The sequence below is a fragment of the Salvelinus sp. IW2-2015 genome, linkage group LG32 (assembly GCF_002910315.2).
Source record: "Salvelinus sp. IW2-2015 linkage group LG32, ASM291031v2, whole genome shotgun sequence".
Lineage (NCBI taxonomy): Eukaryota > Metazoa > Chordata > Actinopteri > Salmoniformes > Salmonidae > Salvelinus > Salvelinus sp. IW2-2015.
The window spans coordinates 17,469,503-17,488,921 of record NC_036871.1 but is presented as its reverse complement, the minus strand read 5'-3'; the positions used below and the strand labels follow the sequence as shown (position 1 = coordinate 17,488,921).

Sequence of the window (19,419 nt, the reverse complement as noted above, 5' to 3'; positions counted from 1 at the left end):
GCCCGCCTGCAGCTGGGGAAGTGCTGCAGCTGGGGAAGTGCTGCAGCTGGGGAAGTGCTGCAGCTGGGGAAGTGTTGCAGCTGGGGAAGTTGGTATCAGACCTGGGTTCAAAAATTATTTAAATAATTTCAAATACTTTATCTGTTCTTGTTTGAGCCTGCCTGGGTTGAAAGACCAATAGGATAGTCCCAAAACTGCAAAACCCACCCATCTGGTAGGCAGGCTAGAGCAAACACTCAAAGTATTTGAAAGATCTCCAATAGAATTTGAATCCAGGTCTGGTCAGTATACTGTGGGACACTGCAGTGAAGATGTTCAGTACCTTGTTGAGCCATTCCACCCTCTCCACRTCTGGATAATGAACCTGGAATGAAAGAGAATAACATTGATCAGTTCAGATTCCTGTCTGATCAGAGATACAGTGGGGTAGATGCAACATGTCATGTCTCATTCCTGGTTAGTCTAAAAAGTGTGAAATGATTACAGACTTTCAGTAAAGCAATAGACTGTAACCCAACTGACACGTTTGACAGAATACTTTAGTGTCTGTTGTATGATGCTGCTATTCTACTAATACACTAACACATACACACAGCACATCCCTTTTGTTAAGTAGTGTTTTATGCAGCTATCCAGGCCAAGCTCTATAGTCATGTCCCTGTACACTCCCTATATCTGTTCAAGACAAACCAGACACTGTTACAGAACAGTCCAAACAATGATGGCTCCCTGACATCTGCAGTTCTATCAACAGTCCACACACACACACACACACATAACAGATACAAAACAGCATTCACACTTCTTCTCCAAAACAATCCCTCAACATGTAATCCTCTTATTATAGAGCTTTGATATCTGTGGCTGTCTAGGAATGATGAGGAAGGAGAAGATGAAAATGATGACGACGGTGTCATTTAAAAGCACCACATGTAAAGCTAAGAGAGGAAGGAAGTGCTGATTCTGAGCATTCAGAGACAATGCTGCAGTATTGCTGTCTAAGGCTGACAGCGTGAGAACAGCAGCACCAAGCCGCTTTCAGATTGCTGAGGCAGGGAGTCGACTATGACAGATATGCAGTTGGCCAGACAGAGCTTCTGCAGGCCGGCAGCATCCCAAATGGCACCCTATTCACTACATAGCGCACCACTTTTAAAGTAGTGCACTATATAGAGAATCGGATGCCACTTGGAATGCACAACAGTCACACCTCATACACAACAGTCACGCCTCATACACAAGCTTGACTGTTCAGAGAGCAATCCTGGGCTCATATTGAAGCAGAGAGAGTAACTMAATTCTATAGGCACTGGGCAGGGTAATTGGGATGTCCTCGAATACAGATTAGATCAGTTCAATGATGAATGGAACTATGTCAAAGTCGTGGTGAAGTGTTAAAGTAATATTGCTCAATCAATGAAGTAAAGAAACTGGACAAGTATGGTTTCAATGGGTGTAGGGTGAAGATACCCTAAAACACTGATCCTGGGTAAGTTAAATGAAAAACGCCAACTGGTGAAGGTTGGGATTGGGGGAGGAGAAGCTGATCCTAGATCTTTACTACATAGGGGAAACCTCACCCCGGAGCAGTTCCAATGCATAGGGATGTTATTTGACTGTAATACCATGAACTCAATCCCAAATAGCCAGGCATGAGTCTGCATAATCTTGTACAATCAGATTTGTTTTCCTTGACAACTCTGATTCTGTGTCACAACCGAAGACAACCGATTCATTTCCCAGAAAAAGTTCCCCCTTCAATGACACATTACCAGGATGTTTCTCTCCTTTTTAGGGTCTGTAGTAGACAAACAAGAGTTTGACTAGTAGCATATTTCAGCCTGCCTTGAGAGTGAGAGATCCCACACAGTGGAAAATAAAAGCAAAAGTTTGTTGTAATTCCTCACAGGAGAAGTAATTTCCTAGTTTGACTGAACAGTCAGTCTGCTGGACAGTTTGGTTTCCAACCAACAGACTCAGAGTGCCCATTGAAGGGGGAACTCTTGTTTTTGGTGCCACGGAAAACACACAGAGGATCATGAATAAAATGGTTTGAAACTGACAAGTCACAATGCAATTGAAAATAATGTATACATTTCCGAAAATAAACATGGGTYATTTAGAAAGCTCCTTCAAGCCTTATTGTCATTTGTCTGTATGGCGATAGGCTTATAGTTCATGGAGTTATGGCTTATCTTAGTACAGTATGTAAATATAAACCAATGTAGAGGGCCTATCTCATGTGAGGTGGAGCATTGTGGTCATCTCACCTTATGACAGATCATGGGAGAGTCGTGAGGGAATACGCACCAAATGACACCCTATTGCAGCTCTAAACTCAACAATGCATTAATCAATATCAACGTAGTACTAAAAATAACAGGGTAGAACAAAAACAAGATATAAAAATAAGAAGAACATGATCAAGTAAGCAAGCATACTATATACAGGGTCAGTTCCAGTACCATATTTACTATATGCAGGGATACTGGAGTGATAGAGGTAGATACACTACATCACCAAAAGTATGTGGACACGCCTTCAAATTAGTGGATTTGGCTATTTCAGCCACACCCATTATTGACAGCCTTACTGAAGAGCTCAGTGACTTTCAACGTGGCAACATCATAGGATGCCACCTTTCCAACAAGTCAGTTCGTCAAATTTATGCCCTGCTAGAGCTGCCCCAATCAACTGTAAGTGCTGTTATTGTGAAGTGGAAACGTCTAGGAGAAACAACGGCTCAGCCGCGAAGTGGTAGGCGAGACAAGCTCACAGAAYGGGACCGCCGTTTGCTGAAGCACGTAGCGCGTAAAAATCATCTGTTCTCGGTTGCAACACTCMCTACCAAGTTCCAAACTGCCTCGGGAAGTAACGTCAGCACAAGAACTGTTCATCGGGAGCGTCATGAAAAGGGTTTCCATGGCCGAGCAGCCACACACAAGCCTAAGACCACCATGCGCAATGTCGACTGGAGTGGTTTAAAGCTTGCCGCCATTGGACGCTGGAGAGGTGGAAACACGTTCTCTGGAGTGATGAATCAAGCTACACCATCTGGCAGTCTGACATTTTGGTGGATGCCAGGAGATCGCTACCTGCCCCAATGCACAGTGTAAACTGTAAAGTTTGGTGGAGGAGGAATAATGGTCTGGGACGTTTTTCATGGTTCGGGCTAGGCCCATTAGTTCCAGTGAAGGGAAATATTAACGCTACAGCATACAATGACATTCTAGATGATTCTGTGCATCCAACTTTGTGGCAACAGTATGGGGAAGGCCCTTTCCTGTTTCAGCATGACAATGCCCTCGTGCACAAAGCGAGGTCCCTATAGAAATGGTTTGTCAAGATCGGTGTAGAAGAACTTGACTGGCCTGCACAGAGCCCTGACCGCAACACCATCAAACGTCGACAGCGAGCCTGGCCTAATCACCCAACATCAGCGCCCGACCTTACTAATGCACATGGCTGATTGGAAGCAAGTCCCCACAGCAATGTTCCAACATCTAGTGGAAATCMTTCCTAGAAGAGTGGAGGCTGATATAGCAGTAAAGCGGGGACCAACTCCATATTCTTGCMCATGATTTTGGAATGAGATGTTTGACGAGCAGGTGTCCACATACTTTTGGTCATGTAGTGTATGTACAGGATATAAGATAAACAGAGTAGCAGCAGSGTATATGATGATTGTATGCGAGTGGGTGTGTAGAGTCAGTATGAATGTATGTGAGCAAACTATGGAGTGAGTATGTGTGTTGTGTTTGTATGTGTGTTGGAGTATTAGTGTGTAGGGCCCTGTCAGTGCGCATAGAGACAGTGCAAAAATAAGAATAATATACAAAAGTAAACTCAGTCCTTATAGCCATTATATTAGATATACAGAACGAAAACATAAAACACAACATKAAYWTTTTTTACTGAGTTACAGTTCATATAAGGAAATCAGTCAATTKAAATAAATAAATTAGGCCCTAGTCTATGGAATTCACATGACTGGGCAGGGGCGCAGCCATAGGCCCACCCACTTGGGAGCCAGGCCCAGCCAACAASAACTTTATTTTTCCCCGCAAAAGTGCTTTATTACAGACAGAAATACTCAGCTTCAACAGCTGTCTGGGTAGCTGGTCCCAGATGATCCCGCAGGTGAAGAAGCCAGATGTGGAGGTCCTGGGCTGGCATGGTCCGCGGTTGTGAGGCTGGTTGGATGTACTGCCAAATTCACTAAAACTATGTTGGAGGCGGCTTATGGTAAAAAAAAATGTACATTAAATTCTCTGGCAACTGTTCTGGCGGTCATTCCTGCAGTCAGCATGCTAATTGCATGCTCCCTCAAAAGTTGAGACATCTGTGAAGCTCAGCCACAGTGATGTACTGGGCTTTCCGCATTACCCTCTGTAGTGCCATGCGAACAAGGGCGGTGCTATTGCCATACAAAGCAGTGATGCAGCCAGTCCTGGTACAGCTGTAGAACATTGAGGATATGAGGGCCCATGCCAAACCTTTTCAAACACCTTCAAGTCAGCTGTTCTGAGCATGCTCTGAGAACACGCCCTGGAATACCATTTAAGACTTTACTCACGTCGGCCTCGGAGAGCAAGATCACCCAATCTTTTGGGTCGGTGGTGGCCCTCACACCTAGCACAAGATTTTGATTGTCAACGTGTGCATAAAATGCATTAAGTTTGTCTGGTGTAGAGGTATCGTTGGGCGATGAAGGCTGGGTCTTCCATTATAATCCGTAATGGACTTAGCCCCTGCCACAGTGGCGGGCAGCAGGCCGGTAGTATGATTCCACCTAATTCCTATATTGTCATTTTGCTCATTTGATGACTCTGAGAGGTCGTAGCGGGACTTCTTGCAATATTCTGCCCTCAGCCATAGCTCAGGGCTGTCTGGGATAGGTAATGTTCCTGCCCTCAGCCATAGCCTCAGGCGGTCTGGGATAGGTAATGTTCCTGCCCTCAGCCATAGCCTCAGGGCTGTCTGGGATAGGAATGTTCCTGCCTCAGCCTAGCTCGGCTGTCTAGGATAGCAATGTTGCCTGCAGCCATAGCCTCAGGCTGTCTGGGATAGGCAATGTTCCTGCCCTCAGCCATAGCCTCCGGGCTGTCTGGGATAGCAATGTTCCTGCCTGTTGGAGGAAGCGTGTGGTGTGTCCTATCCGAGTTGTGTGTCCTACAAAAAAATCGACCGAAATCGATCTGTCATTGAGCTGCGCATCTCTCAGACCTACCATCCCGCAACCTAACTGGCGAGAATGTGTATAGTTTTCTTCCATCAGCATAGCTCAGGGCTGTCTGGGATAGGCTAATGTTCTCCTCAGCCATAGCCTCCGGCTGTCGGAGATTAGCAATGTCCTGCCCTCGCCAATAGCCTCAGGTTGTCTGCAATAGGGCTACCGCACACAGGGCTATATTTTAGTTTAGCGCAAACCTCAGTGTTAATCCAGGGTTTTTGATTAGGGAAGCACAAAACCTCAACTGTGGGGACAATGTTGCCGATGTATTTCCTTATGAAGCCGGTGACAGAGGTGGATAGCTAGCTTTTCAATGTTATCGGTGGAGTCCCGAATACATATTCCAATCAACGCTGGCAAAGCAGTCCTGTAGCATAATCTCTGATTCTGGAGATAATTTCTCAATGGAGCGAGTCACGGGTAATTCCTGTTTGAGTTTCTGCTGGTAAACAGGAAGCARGAGTATGGAGTCATGATCCGACTTAATRAATGATGGACGAGGGAGGGCCTTGTATGTGGGTAGAATAACAGTGGTCTAGGACTTTATCGCCCCTAGTGGCGAGGAGACGGTTTGATGGAAGTTGGGCATCTAGTGTAAATGGCGCAGAATATATATATTTTATTTTAATTGTCGGCAACCAGAAAAGCAGCCTGTGGATGTAAGTYGTCCTGCTCGGTTATAGCCTCGTACAGTTCGTTAAGTGCCAGCTTGTTATTTCTCTTGTCCTGAGGTGGAATGTATACAACAATCACGATAACAGCTGAAAACTCCCTCGGKGGGTAAAAAGTTTGGCATTTGACCATCAGGTATTCCAAGATAGTGATCAATGAGTTGATACTTCCACCGCACTCGAGTCAGCACACCAGTTGTTGTTGATGAGACAGCTGGACAGCCATGGGGGGGGTATCTTGTCCGTGAGCAATGTCTCAAAAAAGCTGAGAATATTGCAGTTGAGAGTCCCGTTGGTAGCAAACCCACGATCGGAGGTCATCTATCTTATTATCAAGTGACTGTATATTGGCCAGTAGAATGGAGAAGAGGTGGCTGGTTCTCCCTTCACCTTAATCTCGCCAGCATACCCCCTCTCTTGCCACTAACGCAGGCGTTTTATCTTGGGTAGCCTGAAAATTGGGTCGGAATTACAGAAAGAACCCAGGGATGAGTCGAAGTTGAAGCCGGAATTAAGGTAAGTAACTACAGATCTGATGTTCAAAAGATCTTGTYRGTTGTAAGGAATGATAGTGGATACATTTATAGAACATAAAGTACAAATAAATGACAAAATAGAGCTTGCAAAACGACAGCCATCCAGTACAGTACATCTTCTTACAGTGCTTAGAGCTCTGGTCAAAAGTAGTGCACTATATAAGGAATAGTGTGCCACTTGGTACACAGCCCTTTGGAGTAATTCTGGACTTCTGGAATCACAGAACCGCTGTTTAGGAACCCATACAAGGGCAGCTGGGCTAGGGTTCATTGTCTCGTTCACACACACTAAAGTGCTATCAGTGGACACATACCGTCACAGGAACAATTTACGAGATTTGTGTTCTGTGGGATTATACAAAACCATTCATTCTATGAAGAGGGAAACACTATAATAACAAAAATAATAACAAAAATGAATTATTATTACAGTAAAAAAATAAAGGTCCTAGTGCCATGAAACTATCTATCACACTCATATCTTCTGTTCTGTTTGCTTGTTTACTAGGTCAAAAGTCAGTAGCAGTAACTGTGTCTGAGGCATTACAGACCAGCAGGTCAAGTGACAGCTCCAACTTCCAACTCAACCAGAAGTTGCAGGTTTAGCCCTTTCTGCTACYGTGGAAAGTAGTCCGTTCAGTAGTCAGAAAGCAATAAACTCAGCAAAAAAAGAAACGTCCTCTCACTGTCAACTGTGTTTATTTTCAGCAAACTTAACATGTGGAAATACTTGTATGAACATAAGATTCAACAACTGAGACATAAACTGAACAAGTTCCACAGACATGTGACTAACAGAAATCAAATAATGTGTCCCTGAACAAAGAAAGGGGTCAAAATCAAAATTAACAGTCGGTATCTGGTGTGGCCACCAGGTGCATTAAGTACTGCAGTGCATCTCCTCCTCATAGACTGCACCAGATTTGCCAGTTCTTGCTGTGAGATGCTACCCCACTCTTCCACCAAAGCACCTGCAAGTTCCCGGACATTTCTGGGGGGAATGGCCCTAGCCCTCACCCTCCAATCTAACAGGTCCCAGACGTTCTCAATGGGATTGAGATCCGGGCTCTTCGCTGGCCATGGCAGAACACTGACATTCCTGTCTTGCAGGAAATCACGCACAGAACGAGCAGTATGGCTGGTGGCGTTGTCATGCTGGAGGGTCATGTCAGGAGGGAGGAGGATGTCTTCCCTGTAACACACAGCGTTGAGATTGCCTGCAATGATAACAAGCCATGTCCGATGATGCTGTGACACACCGCCTCAGACCATGACGGACCTTCCACCTCGCTCCCGCTCCAGAGTACAGGCCTCGGTGTAACGCTCATTCCTTCGACGATAAACGCGAAGCCGACCATTACGCCTGGTGAGACAAAACCACGACTCGTCAGTGAAGAGCACTTTTTGCCAGGCATGTACGACCCTGCCTCACGCAGGAAGCGGCGCAGGTCCTAATCCAGGCACTTGTCATCTCCCGTCTGGATTACTGCAACTCGCTGTTGGCTGGGCTCCCTGCCTGTGCCATTAAACCCCTACAACTCATCCAGAACGCCGCAGCCCGTCTTGTGTTCAACTTCCCAAGTTCTCTCACGTCACCCCGCTCTCCGCTCTCTCCACTGGCTTTCCCAGTTGAAGCTCGCCGCAACAAGACCATGGTGCTTGCCTACGAGCTGTGAGGGGAACGGCACCTCCGTACCTCAGCTTCTGATCAGGCCCTACACCCAAACGAAGGGCACTGCGTTCACCACCTCTGGCCTGCTCGCCTCACCTACCTCTGAGGAGTTACAGTCCCCGCTCAGCCCGAGTCAAAACTGTTCGCTGCTCTGCACCCCAATGTGGAACAAACTCCCTCACGACGCCAGGTCAGCGGAAGGTCAATCACCAGCCTTCCGGAGACACCTGAACCCCACCTCTTAAGGAAAACCTAGATGGATAAAGTAAATCCTTCTAACCCCCCCCCCTTAAAAGAGTTAGATGCACTATTGTAAAGTGGTTGTTCCACTGGATATCATAAGGTGAATGCACCAATTTGTAAGTCGCTCTGGATAAGAGCGTCTGCTAAATGACTTAAATGTAAATGTAAATGTCAGGTCCAGCAACAGTGGGTTTGTGCCCATAAGTGACGTTGCTGCCGGTGATGTCTGGTGAGGACCTGCCTTACAACAGGCCTCCAAGCCCTCAGTCCAGCCTCTCTCAGCCTATTGCGGACAGTCTGAGCACTGATGGAGGGATTGTGCATTCCTGGTGTAACTCGGGCAGTWGTTGTTGCCAACCTGTACCTGTCCCACAGGTGTGATGTTCAGATGTACCGATCCTGTGCAGGTGTTGTTACACGTGGTCTGCCACTGCGAGGACGATGAGCTGTCTGTCTTGTCTCCCTGTAGCGCTGTCATAGGCGTCTCACAGTACGGACATTGCAATTTATTGCCCTGGCCWCATCTGCARTCCTCATGCCTCCTTGCAGCATGCCTAAGGCACATTCACGCAGATGAGCAGGGACCCTTGGCTTCTTTCTTTTGGTGTTTTTCAGAGTCAGTAGAAAGGCCTCTTTAGTGTCCTAAGTTTCCATAACAGTGACCTTAATTGCCTACCGTTCCACAGGTGCATGTTCATTAATTGTTTATGGTTCATTGAACAAGCATGGGAAACAGTGTTAAACCCTTTACAATGAAGATCTGTGAAGTTATTTGGATTTTTACAAATTATCTTTGAAAGACAGGGTCCTGAAAAAGGGAAGTTTCTTTTTTGCTGAGTTTATATCAATGGTGGGAGGTAAATGTTGCAGGACAGGACATACTATATGACAAGACAGTTGTTCCCACATATATTTCAGCCTTTATGGTAGGGTGGAGCGGGACGTATAAATCACCACAGGAACCAGAGAGAGCCATTGTGGGGAGTATCAAATCCCAGACCTTCACAGGCCTTTGTGGCACATGAGCTACAGTATCTGCCATGCCATGAGCAGGTCTTCCACTAGGAAGCGGTGCACCTCTGCTTAATGTATATAGGGGARACACTGCATGAGAGTAACTAGAGCAGGATCAGGCGCTATACTACATAGCCTAAAGTACTATACAGGCAACACAGGAAATATATTTTGTCTCAGGGTGGTGGTACACATGGTATAATAACGAGGAAAATCACCTTGTAAAAGCTCCTGCATTGTTGTGTGTGTTGTCCTTAGATCCCCCATAAATGTGTCAGTCATATTATCCAGTGAGTGAGCACTGTGATGATGACTGGACTGTCTTTCCCTCTCCAGGTCACTGAGACCCGTCACTCCTATAAGAGACTGTGTGTGGAGGTGGTTAGGGTCATAYGCAACAGCAGTACATTACTTTGATCCCATGACTRTAGGTTTGAACGAGTCAAACAAAGCCTATTCTCCTCTCCCTGTAGTCAGAGGCAAAACTCAACAGCACAAGGCTGTGTTATAACACTCATCGCTCCCATGAGACTGTGTGAAGAAAGTCGCGGTCACATAAAACAGCACAGGATCCGCACATTTGAAATAATCAAGGCTCTCCGTTCAACAAACTTTTTTTCTCCTCAATTTTTCGGACTGACTGACATCATGATGACACACCATTAGAAAGTGCAAAACAGAGAGAGAGAGAGAGAGAGAGAGACACTCTTCGAAGAGTTTCTTAAATAAGACATCTCAGACATTGTTAGGTAATATATACTGTAACAATAGTATCATTAATTTATAGACTATATATATATATATATATATATATATATGATACTCTGTACATACAAGGTCAAATCTTAGTTTCAGACTCCCTTATGATTTCTGCGACATGTTGCTCAGTGCTTGACTTGGGCAGGAGATCACCAGAGCTGAGTATCAACACCTCAAACGCTACTGCTTGAGCTCCTGTTCCTCTTTATAGAATATTAGCTCAAAAGTATTGTGGAGCACCTGATCCTAGATATAAACAATACCGGCACCCAAAATGACTACCGGCACCTATTACATCCAAGTCCTGATCTTGCTTGATCTTGCTCATGATTTAGGCTTATATTGGCTCAGAGGATTAGACTATGAAAAGAAAGGGGGATACCTAGTCAGTTGTACATCTGAATGAATTCAACTAACATGAGTCTTCAGCATTTAACCCAACCCCTCTGAATCAGAGAGATGCAGGCATGACATCTGTATAAATAGCAAGCCACCTTAAATATAGGAAATAGGCCTAGTTATTGGTAAGTATGCGTTTCTGTAAAAAARWWTWTTTTTTAMGTTTTTAAAAACTGTCCATCCACTATGAGACATTCCTGGCTCAACAGGCTGAGTTGCAGCCCACACTGTTTATCAAGCCTGATTCCAGGCATATTTGCTGCGACCTAGTCTGGCTGTGTCGCAAATGGCACCCAATACCCTTTGTAGTGAACAGGGCCTATATGACTCTGGTCAAAAGTAGTGCACTATTTAGGGAATAGGGTACCATTTGAGATACAGCCCTAGTTTAGGAGGGCAAGGCCTGCTGCATTTTTTTCTAATAAAGCTCAAACAATCTTATTGTGGATCACATCACAATCAATGCCACTCCTCCTGACAGAGTGCTTGCTGCTTACTTCTGATTTTCTCAATGTCAGACACAGGGTCAGGTTTCTGACAGTAACCAAGACAAGTTGTGTGTGGAATTGTTCTATATAGGCTACTTAACCAAAGCTGCCTGTACTTGCCCTGACTTGTCCAGCTGTCAGAGTGAAATGTCAACCTGTCAGATCTACAATAAGAACCTATTACAAGGCATATAAATACCTGAATAAAGCAATTCTACATGTCATGTCTCAAAATCGATATCCATCTTACCTCTATATTGTATTATGTCCTCCTGATTTGACAAGAAAGATGACAAGTTCAACGGTCAGCCTGTCAGGTAGCCTTAATTCTCACAGCATCCAGCCTAGCTGACACAATGCTATTTTCCTGATTTTTGACCACTTTTTCCTCTTGCCTCAATTGATTTACATTACGGTAGTCGCACTAATTTTGACCATCCTACAAGGGTAAAAACTCCTAGAAGTTTTGAACGGATTATGATGGAGACATAAGGTATGGACTATTGGTTTCTTAGACAACTATCTACACAATTAACATGCAATTTTACCCATTGCTCAAAACATGTGTTTGTTATTGCACACCCTACAGTGGGTCAGAATGATGGGATATCCCAACAGCATTCATGTCTGTCTTACGCTGATGATATATTACCGGAAGGAAGCTCGGTCTTCTAGAATTTAGCCGTATTCTCCTCCCTCTCTCCTAGCCTAATGGAAATCAACCCATCCACAGGACCTTCAGCGCTGCTCTGACACAGCAGGACCTAATAGGTATATGGGGCCAGTATGGACCTACATAGTCTCTCTATGAGGGCTGTTGAGCTACTGTCAAGCACAGTGATGTGGGGAAAGTGAACTGTTGTTTGAAGTTGGGAAACAAACATGTTGATTAGCAGCATTTATCTAGCTGGCTGATTAAGTGGGTACCCATACAAATAAGGTCATCCTTACACTACACTGCTTCGCCGACCAGGGGTGAAAGTGAGGTGTCCCGGCAAAATAAATAGTGGAGGTACGCCGTACCGGTAAAACATGAGCCTATCACAATAATGAAAACAAAATGTCACCGCTATGAATCATTACCGCATGTCAGAGGCATGAAACATTTGCGAATGGACTWAAACAGGTGGTATAGCCTGCGCTCCAAAATGCGATGTAGTTCGACGAGAACACTGCCATTTTGCCAAGGCAGAGATGAGTGGCTGACACCGAGACGCGTGTATAGACAGCAGTGGACACATCACTTCTGGCCTAAAGACAAATCGCCAAAATGTCATTACACTTTTTGATGTTTGGTGTAAAATATGTCTACCCTTTCACCACTGTTYGGAGGCTGGTAATATGTTGTGAGTGGATGAACGTGCACGGGTAGCCTAGTACAGGAGCCCTTTGAAGTGATTGACAAATCAGATGAAAACATCATGACTGGATGTGTTTATGCCACAATAAAAGGCAACACATAAAAGTTAATGACAAATCTTTATGACTAGGTCCATTGAGATCCTATTGAATTAATAGAGATTCTATATGTAATTCTTTGATTAGGCCCATACCTTTTTTTGGGAAGGTACAGTACAGGGATGAAATGAAATCTACTTTCACCCCTGTTGACAACACAAACTAGGTCCAGTAGAGATACTTGTGTAGTTTAAAGACATCTAAGAGATGTCTCCCACACTGCCTCCGGAGGTAGACATCTATACCACCTACACCCCCAGAGTGATAGTGTAAAGACAACGGCTCTCCCACACCCTGCAAGAATTACCTTAATACCAGTAGACACCATTTTTGCTCTGTAAGCCAAATTGAAAGTGAAAGGCCTTTAAAATAATCCACACATTTGTGAATCATTGCATTAAACAAGTGTGCAACACTATATGCAATATGGTTTAGATGAGAAGCTCCTGTATAGTTTGAATTGCTATCCTTATTTTGTTTGGCTATATACCATGGTATTTACTAGGGCTGTGAAGATAGAAAAAATATTGTGATACTGCTAAGGCAAAAATTAAAACATGAAGGAAACCTAAATCTTTGGTCCTTTAAAAACCTACAGTATTTTTAACTATTGTGTGCTATAGTTTGGAAAATAAATAAATGTGACTCTGGAAGACAACAAATGGATGTTTGTTTCAAACATTACAACTGTTTTACTAAAGAAGTTAACTACGCTTCATGTTTTGTTTCCTTGCCACGATACTTATGAGTATCGCAATACTGATATTGTCACGGCCCTAGTATTTCCAGTATGCTAATAGCTGCACTCACACATGAACCAGGAATGTGGCTTGGGCTACACCACATCCAAGGCTAGTGTAAACAGAAAAGTTGCAAATCTGAGGTTGAAGAGAGATAGTAAAATAGGTCTAGTGAGATCTAATGTAAATCCACCCTAAGAATGACAAGTGGGATCAACTATATCCCAACCAAGAACAATGATAATCAGTCACAATGTTCAGACAACTACCTCTCATCAGGTGAATGGACTTTTCCCTTCCCTGATCCCTCCGAAATACAGTAACAACTCTCCCTATGATCTTCAACTGAAGTCTGAGTAAGCAAAATTAAGATGGGCTGTGAGTGTAACAATACATCATACTGCTCGACACTCTCACTCTGAATTAAGGCCCATTATTTCATGTCACAAAAATAAAATGTATCTTACGTCACAAAACTAGGGCTGTCTAACGCGTTAAACGCGTGACATTTTTATTGCGTTCATTTTATTTGCCGCAGTTCATCGGGTCTCCATTTCTTCATCCATTTAAGCGAACGTGTTTATCCGCATGGCCCTTTTAAGCGCAGAACACAACATGGAACCCAGTTAACATGATGTAAAGTTTTGCCCAATATTACTGTGTGGGGGGTGTTCTGTCGCAGATTCATGCGCATGTCGCAGGCYGTTTTAAAATACTCACAAGCTGCTATTTTCTGGTTTGATAACGACATTCTTTAGCTAGCTAGTCATGTTACTTGCATCTTCATTATTTTAATTGTTTGACAGCCCTACACAAAACCCAACAGACTGCACCCAACAGTGTAACAGCCAAGTATGTAGACCTGTGACATGCAGGACTACACCCTCCACCAAAACACTATCTCAAGGAGGAAACTTCAGTCTGTCCACAACAAGCATTCAGGGTAGAAATAGAAAAGTGAAAATTGGAAAGACATCGATGGCGGTCAAGTAAACAACAGACCCAACAGCCTCGACCCCTGCAGCTGAAAGGGCATCACATCCAAACAGAATAATCGAAAGCCCTCACCCAAAGACTAAGGATTAGGTCCTAATTTGTTGTGAGCCTGTGTGAAGTCGTAAATCATGTAATGGAGGGATACTCTGGGATGCGTTCCAAATGGCACATTAACTCCCTATTTAGTGCACCACTTTTGACCAGGGCCCATAGTGCTCTGATCAAAAGTAGCGCACTACATAGGCAATAGGGTGCCATTTGGGACCTCCATCTCCAGTCATCATTACAACATGTCAACAGAGCTGGGCCTAAAATAATACCATTGGTTACTGGGCACTTGTCTCCTTAGTGGACTTGACCAGTCCTCAGTGATAAGCAGAAGTTTGCAATAGGTGAGCTGAGACTGGTGGTGACTGATGATCAATGTTCCCTCTAAACTGCATGCGTGCGGTAGCCSCAGGACTGCTGCGCAGAAGAAATATCGTCCCACGGAGATAACGACGAGATTGAACTTCACTCAATTTTCTGGATTTTTCCTTGTTAGTTAACACCACGTTTCGCCTTGTCCTAGTGGCATTGTGATCGAAACAAAAATATTAATCACTTTTAATGCAACATACGAAACAAAACTAAATATGCAAGAGATTTTGTTGTAGGCAGAACACAATGGAGTAGGATTTATTGCATTGACAAGCAAGACTCAGCCCTTCCCTCTTCACAGACCCGTATGGCAATAAACAATTACTGTGTTAAAAAACTCAAACGAGCTTCAATGCCTACAACACTCCTTCTGGCTCCAACTGCTCTTCACGCTAGTAAAACGAAATGCATGATTTTTCAACCGTTCGCTGCCCGCATCCGCCGCGCCGACTTGCATCACTACTCTGGACTAGAGGTCGACCGATTAATCGGAATGGCCGATTAATTAGGCCGATTTCAAGTTTTCATAACAATCGGAAATCGGTATTTTGGGCGCCGATTTGCCATTTTTTAAATGTATTATTATTTATTTATTTTACACCTTTATTTAATCTTTATTTAACTAGGCAAGTCAGTTAAGAACACATTCTTCTTTTCAATGACGGCCTAGGAACGTTCTAACCCTGTCAGCTCAGGGGATCCAATCTTGCAACCTTACAGTTAACTAGTCCAATGCTCTAACACCTGATTACATTGCACTCCACGAGGAGCCTGCCTGTTACGCGAATGCAGTAAGCTAAGGTAAGTTGCTAGCTAGCATTAAACTTATCTTATAAAAAACAATCAATCAATGACTGTCATTGCTCCAATGTGTACTTAACCATAAACATCAATGCCTTTCTTAAAATCAATACATAAGTATATTTTTAAACCTGCATATTTAGCGAAAAGAAATCCAGGTTAGCAGGCAATATTAACCAGGTGAAATTGTGTCATTTCTCTTGCGTTCATAGCACGCAGAGTCAGGGTATATGCAACAGTTTGGGCCGCCTGGCTCTTTGCGAACTAATTTGCCAGAATTTTACGTAATTATGACATAACATTGAAGGTTGTGCAATGTAACAGGAATATTTAGACTCATGGATGCCACCCGTTAGATAAAATACGGAACGGAATAAACGTTTTGTTTTCGAGGTGATAGTTTCCGGATTAGTCAAAGGTATATGGTTTAGAGAGAAATAGTCGACGCGTTATAATTCCTGTAATAACTTGCGGCTGAACTTGAAAGGGGTTCCTTCGTTATTTTACCGTTCATGTCTTCCATAGAGAATGTCTTGATCTACTTCAAATAAGGTCTGTGTTTCGCGGAGGAGCAGACTGACAGGGGACCATGCAGAACCACTCTGCTTTCTGCACTACAACCTAAAACTTCTTAACTGGGAATATTGAAGGCCCATGAAAGCTGGTGGTTYATTTTAACATATGTTCTCATGTTATTTGAGACTAAATTGATTTTATTTATGTATTATATTAAGTTAAAATAAAAGTGATCATTGTTCATTCAGTATTGTTGCAATTGTCATTATTACAAAAATGTGCGTGTGTATGATATATATATATATACATATTATTATATATATATATATATATATATATATATATATATATTTAATAAAAAAAATATATATATTTTTTTTTATTTATTTTTTTATTTTTTTTAAATCGGCCGATTAATCGGTATCGGCTTTTTTTGTCCTCCAATAATCGGTATCGGCGTTGAAAAACCATAATCGGTCGACCTCTACTCTGGACGGTTCTGACTTAGAATATGTGGACAACTACAAATACCTAGGTGTCTGGCTAGACTGTAAACTCTCCTTCCAGACTCATAATAAACATCTCCAATCCAAAATTAAATCTAGAAATCGGCTTCCTGTTTCGCAGCAAAGCCTCCTTCACTCACGCCGCCAAACATACCCTCGTAAAACTGACTATCCTACTGATCCTCGACTTCGGCGATGTCATTTACAAAATATCCTCCAACACTCTACTCAGCAAACTGGATGCAGTCTATCACAGTGCCATCYGTTTTGTCACCAAAGCCCCATATACCACCCACCACGGCGACCTGTATGCTCTCGTCGGCTGGCCCTCGCTACATATTTGTCGCCAGACCCACTGGCTCCAGGTCATCTATAAGTCTTTGCTAGGTAAAGCTCCACTTTATCTGCAGCTTCACTGGTCACGATAACAACACCCACCTTAGCATGCGCTCCAGCAGGTATATCTTACTGGTCATCCCAAAGCCAACATCTCCTTTGGCCACCTTTCCTTCCAGTTCTCTGCTGCAATGACTGGAACGAATTGCAAAAATCGCTGAAGTTGGAGACTTATATTTCCCTCACTAACTTTAAACATCAGCTATCTGAGCAGCTAACGATCGATGCTGCAAATAGCCCATCTGTAAATAGCCCATCCAATCTACCTACCTCATCCCCATATTGTTTTTATTTACTTTTCTGCTCTTTTGCACACCAGTATTTCTACTTGCACATCATCTGCACATCTATCACTCCAAGTGTTAATTTGCCTAAATTGTAATACTAAACACTTAAAACTAACTAAACTACTAAAAACACTATAAAGACACTTAAAAAAGAGCTGCAGTAGGCCTATATGCAAATAGACCATTGTCATATATGGATCTGTGCCATTTACTCTGAAATGGACTGTGTTTACAGCTGTGGTCGTGAGTAGATGTGCTTATTTTGAGATCAAAGCGAGAGCTGCATGTAGCCACGTGTGCACATTTAGTTAATATCCAGTTATAGATCATTTGTAGTCAGCAATAGGGGAGTAATTGCTTCCTACAAGAGCACAAAACGTGTACATTTCAAGACATCTTTGAAAAGCAAGTCAGGTAATCAGCTTTTTTTTGTCTTAAAGGGGCAGCGTTGTATTTGGAGAGTTTATTCAAGCCTAAATAGCCAGAGTGTAGCATAATTTGTCCGATTTTCTGTAATAATGGTATGGGAATAATAATAATGCATTTTATTTTGTAAAGTGGTTTCTTGCATCAAACACCACCATTTTCACAACTTTCAAATTTGCTCATTCCTGAACAAAATTATAGGGAACATTGCCGATGACTCCCCCCCAGAACCTTTGTATGACATTATCCTGTCAACACTAAAGATACTGTGCAACTGATTATTTAACTGACAGTTGAGCTGTGGGGAAAATAACATTCACAACCCTAATCATCTGTTACAACTAACCAGGAATAAGGTAGGCGTGTTAGAACCGTTCAAATGTTTAACTCAATAAAACAAAACAATGTCATTCTTACCCATGGTGGCAACTCAGAGSTCGCCAAACTTTGTTTGACAGTTTTTTCTTCATGCTCCAAGAATGCCAGGGAACGGGTCAGTCTGTTGTTTTTATGGCCTTGATGTCTTCTCCACCAGAAAAAGATGGTAAGCCCTATTAAAACCCAACTGAAACTGAAATCAAAATATCCCAACACATAAATTGGGAAAATAACGATGAAGGACTTGGCACATTTTATCAACATCTGAGTGGCATCTGTGACGGGAGACTGTGGCTCATCTTTCAGATCCACCGGGGCTAGTATTGGTGTCGTGGGGCTGACTGGAGAGATCGGTGTCGTTGGTAAACTCGGTCCATTTTCCCTGGCCGTTGTTGGTCCTGTGGAAGTTGTCTTTCCAGGCTCCTTTCCTTGAGCGCCACTCTTTTCCGCCGCCGCTCTTCTCATTTCCACTCTACACAGAATAGAGAAAAGAGAATAAGCGACAGACAAACATTTCACACTCACATACAATGTAATACAAACACGCTGAGAAACGTTGCAATGTTACCACTGTCAAAATGTTGCAACAACAGCGGCTGAGGAAAGATTTCGATCGATTGAATCATAGTTCGGAGCAAAGGGCTCACCTGAGTTGGTCGACCTGTCAACCTGCTCAGGGGCTAATGAGCTGCAAAAAGTACACTTTCGTTATTCGTTTTCGGTTATATTACAGATATTTTTCCTCACCCGTTTCCCTATTCGACATCCGTAATGATTTAAATTAGGTGTACCAGTCCCGTACACTGCATGACGTCCTTCGAATGGTTTATTTTCCAACGTAACACCAGTAATAATCCCTTCACCAGATCCCGCTTCAGAATGTTTCGCCTCTACACGCACACAATACAGGATCATGGTTCAGCCCTCTGGCTCAGCCCAGCCCCTTTCTCATTTTTCTAACAGGAAATTATCATTGTCAAGATAGGTCAAACTCAGGGAGGGATTTTTGAAAAGGGATTTCCAAGCGCCATCTCGTGGATACGTKTACTTTAAACCATAAATATTGATCGAATAGTCTAATAATCAACAACAACAAAATAGTCTAATATCAGTGKKKTTTTTTTTTACTGTTTATTGTACAGGTCATCTATCACAGGGGTTCTCAAAGGGGGTCCGATGAGGTTTACTGAAGGAGGTTTGCGGTCAGATCTCAAAATATATATATATATATATTTATTAATGAATATTACTAACAGATTAAACGATTTTTTGCCAAGGGATCCGTGTTGTAGTATAATACAATGTAATATTATGAATCTAAAATGTATGTTCTTAACCCTTGGCGAGATGGGCCTGGGAGGCTACCAGGGATATTGGTATCCACAGTACTCCAACAATTATATATATATATATATATATATATATATATATATATATATATATATATATATATATATATATATATATATACACACACATA

At 43.0% G+C, this 19,419-nt stretch overlaps 1 protein-coding gene across 2 annotated transcripts in view; it reads right to left on the bottom strand.

Moving 5' to 3' along the window:
* Window positions 1-18,843, bottom strand: part of LOC111956509 (extended synaptotagmin-2) — a 54,820-nt gene extending 35,977 nt beyond the window's left edge. Inside the window, exons 1-3 of one of the 2 annotated variants that reach the window (XM_023976963.2) lie at window positions 18,687-18,843; window positions 17,979-18,411; window positions 323-364 (exon numbers count right to left, since the gene is read on the bottom strand). In XM_023976963.2, the coding sequence (XP_023832731.1) occupies window positions 323-364; window positions 17,979-18,404 (468 nt within the window). In that variant the 5' untranslated portion in view covers window positions 18,405-18,411; window positions 18,687-18,843. The other variant, XM_023976964.2, reaches the window with a different exon arrangement.
* Window positions 18,844-19,419: the final 576 nt, after the last annotated feature.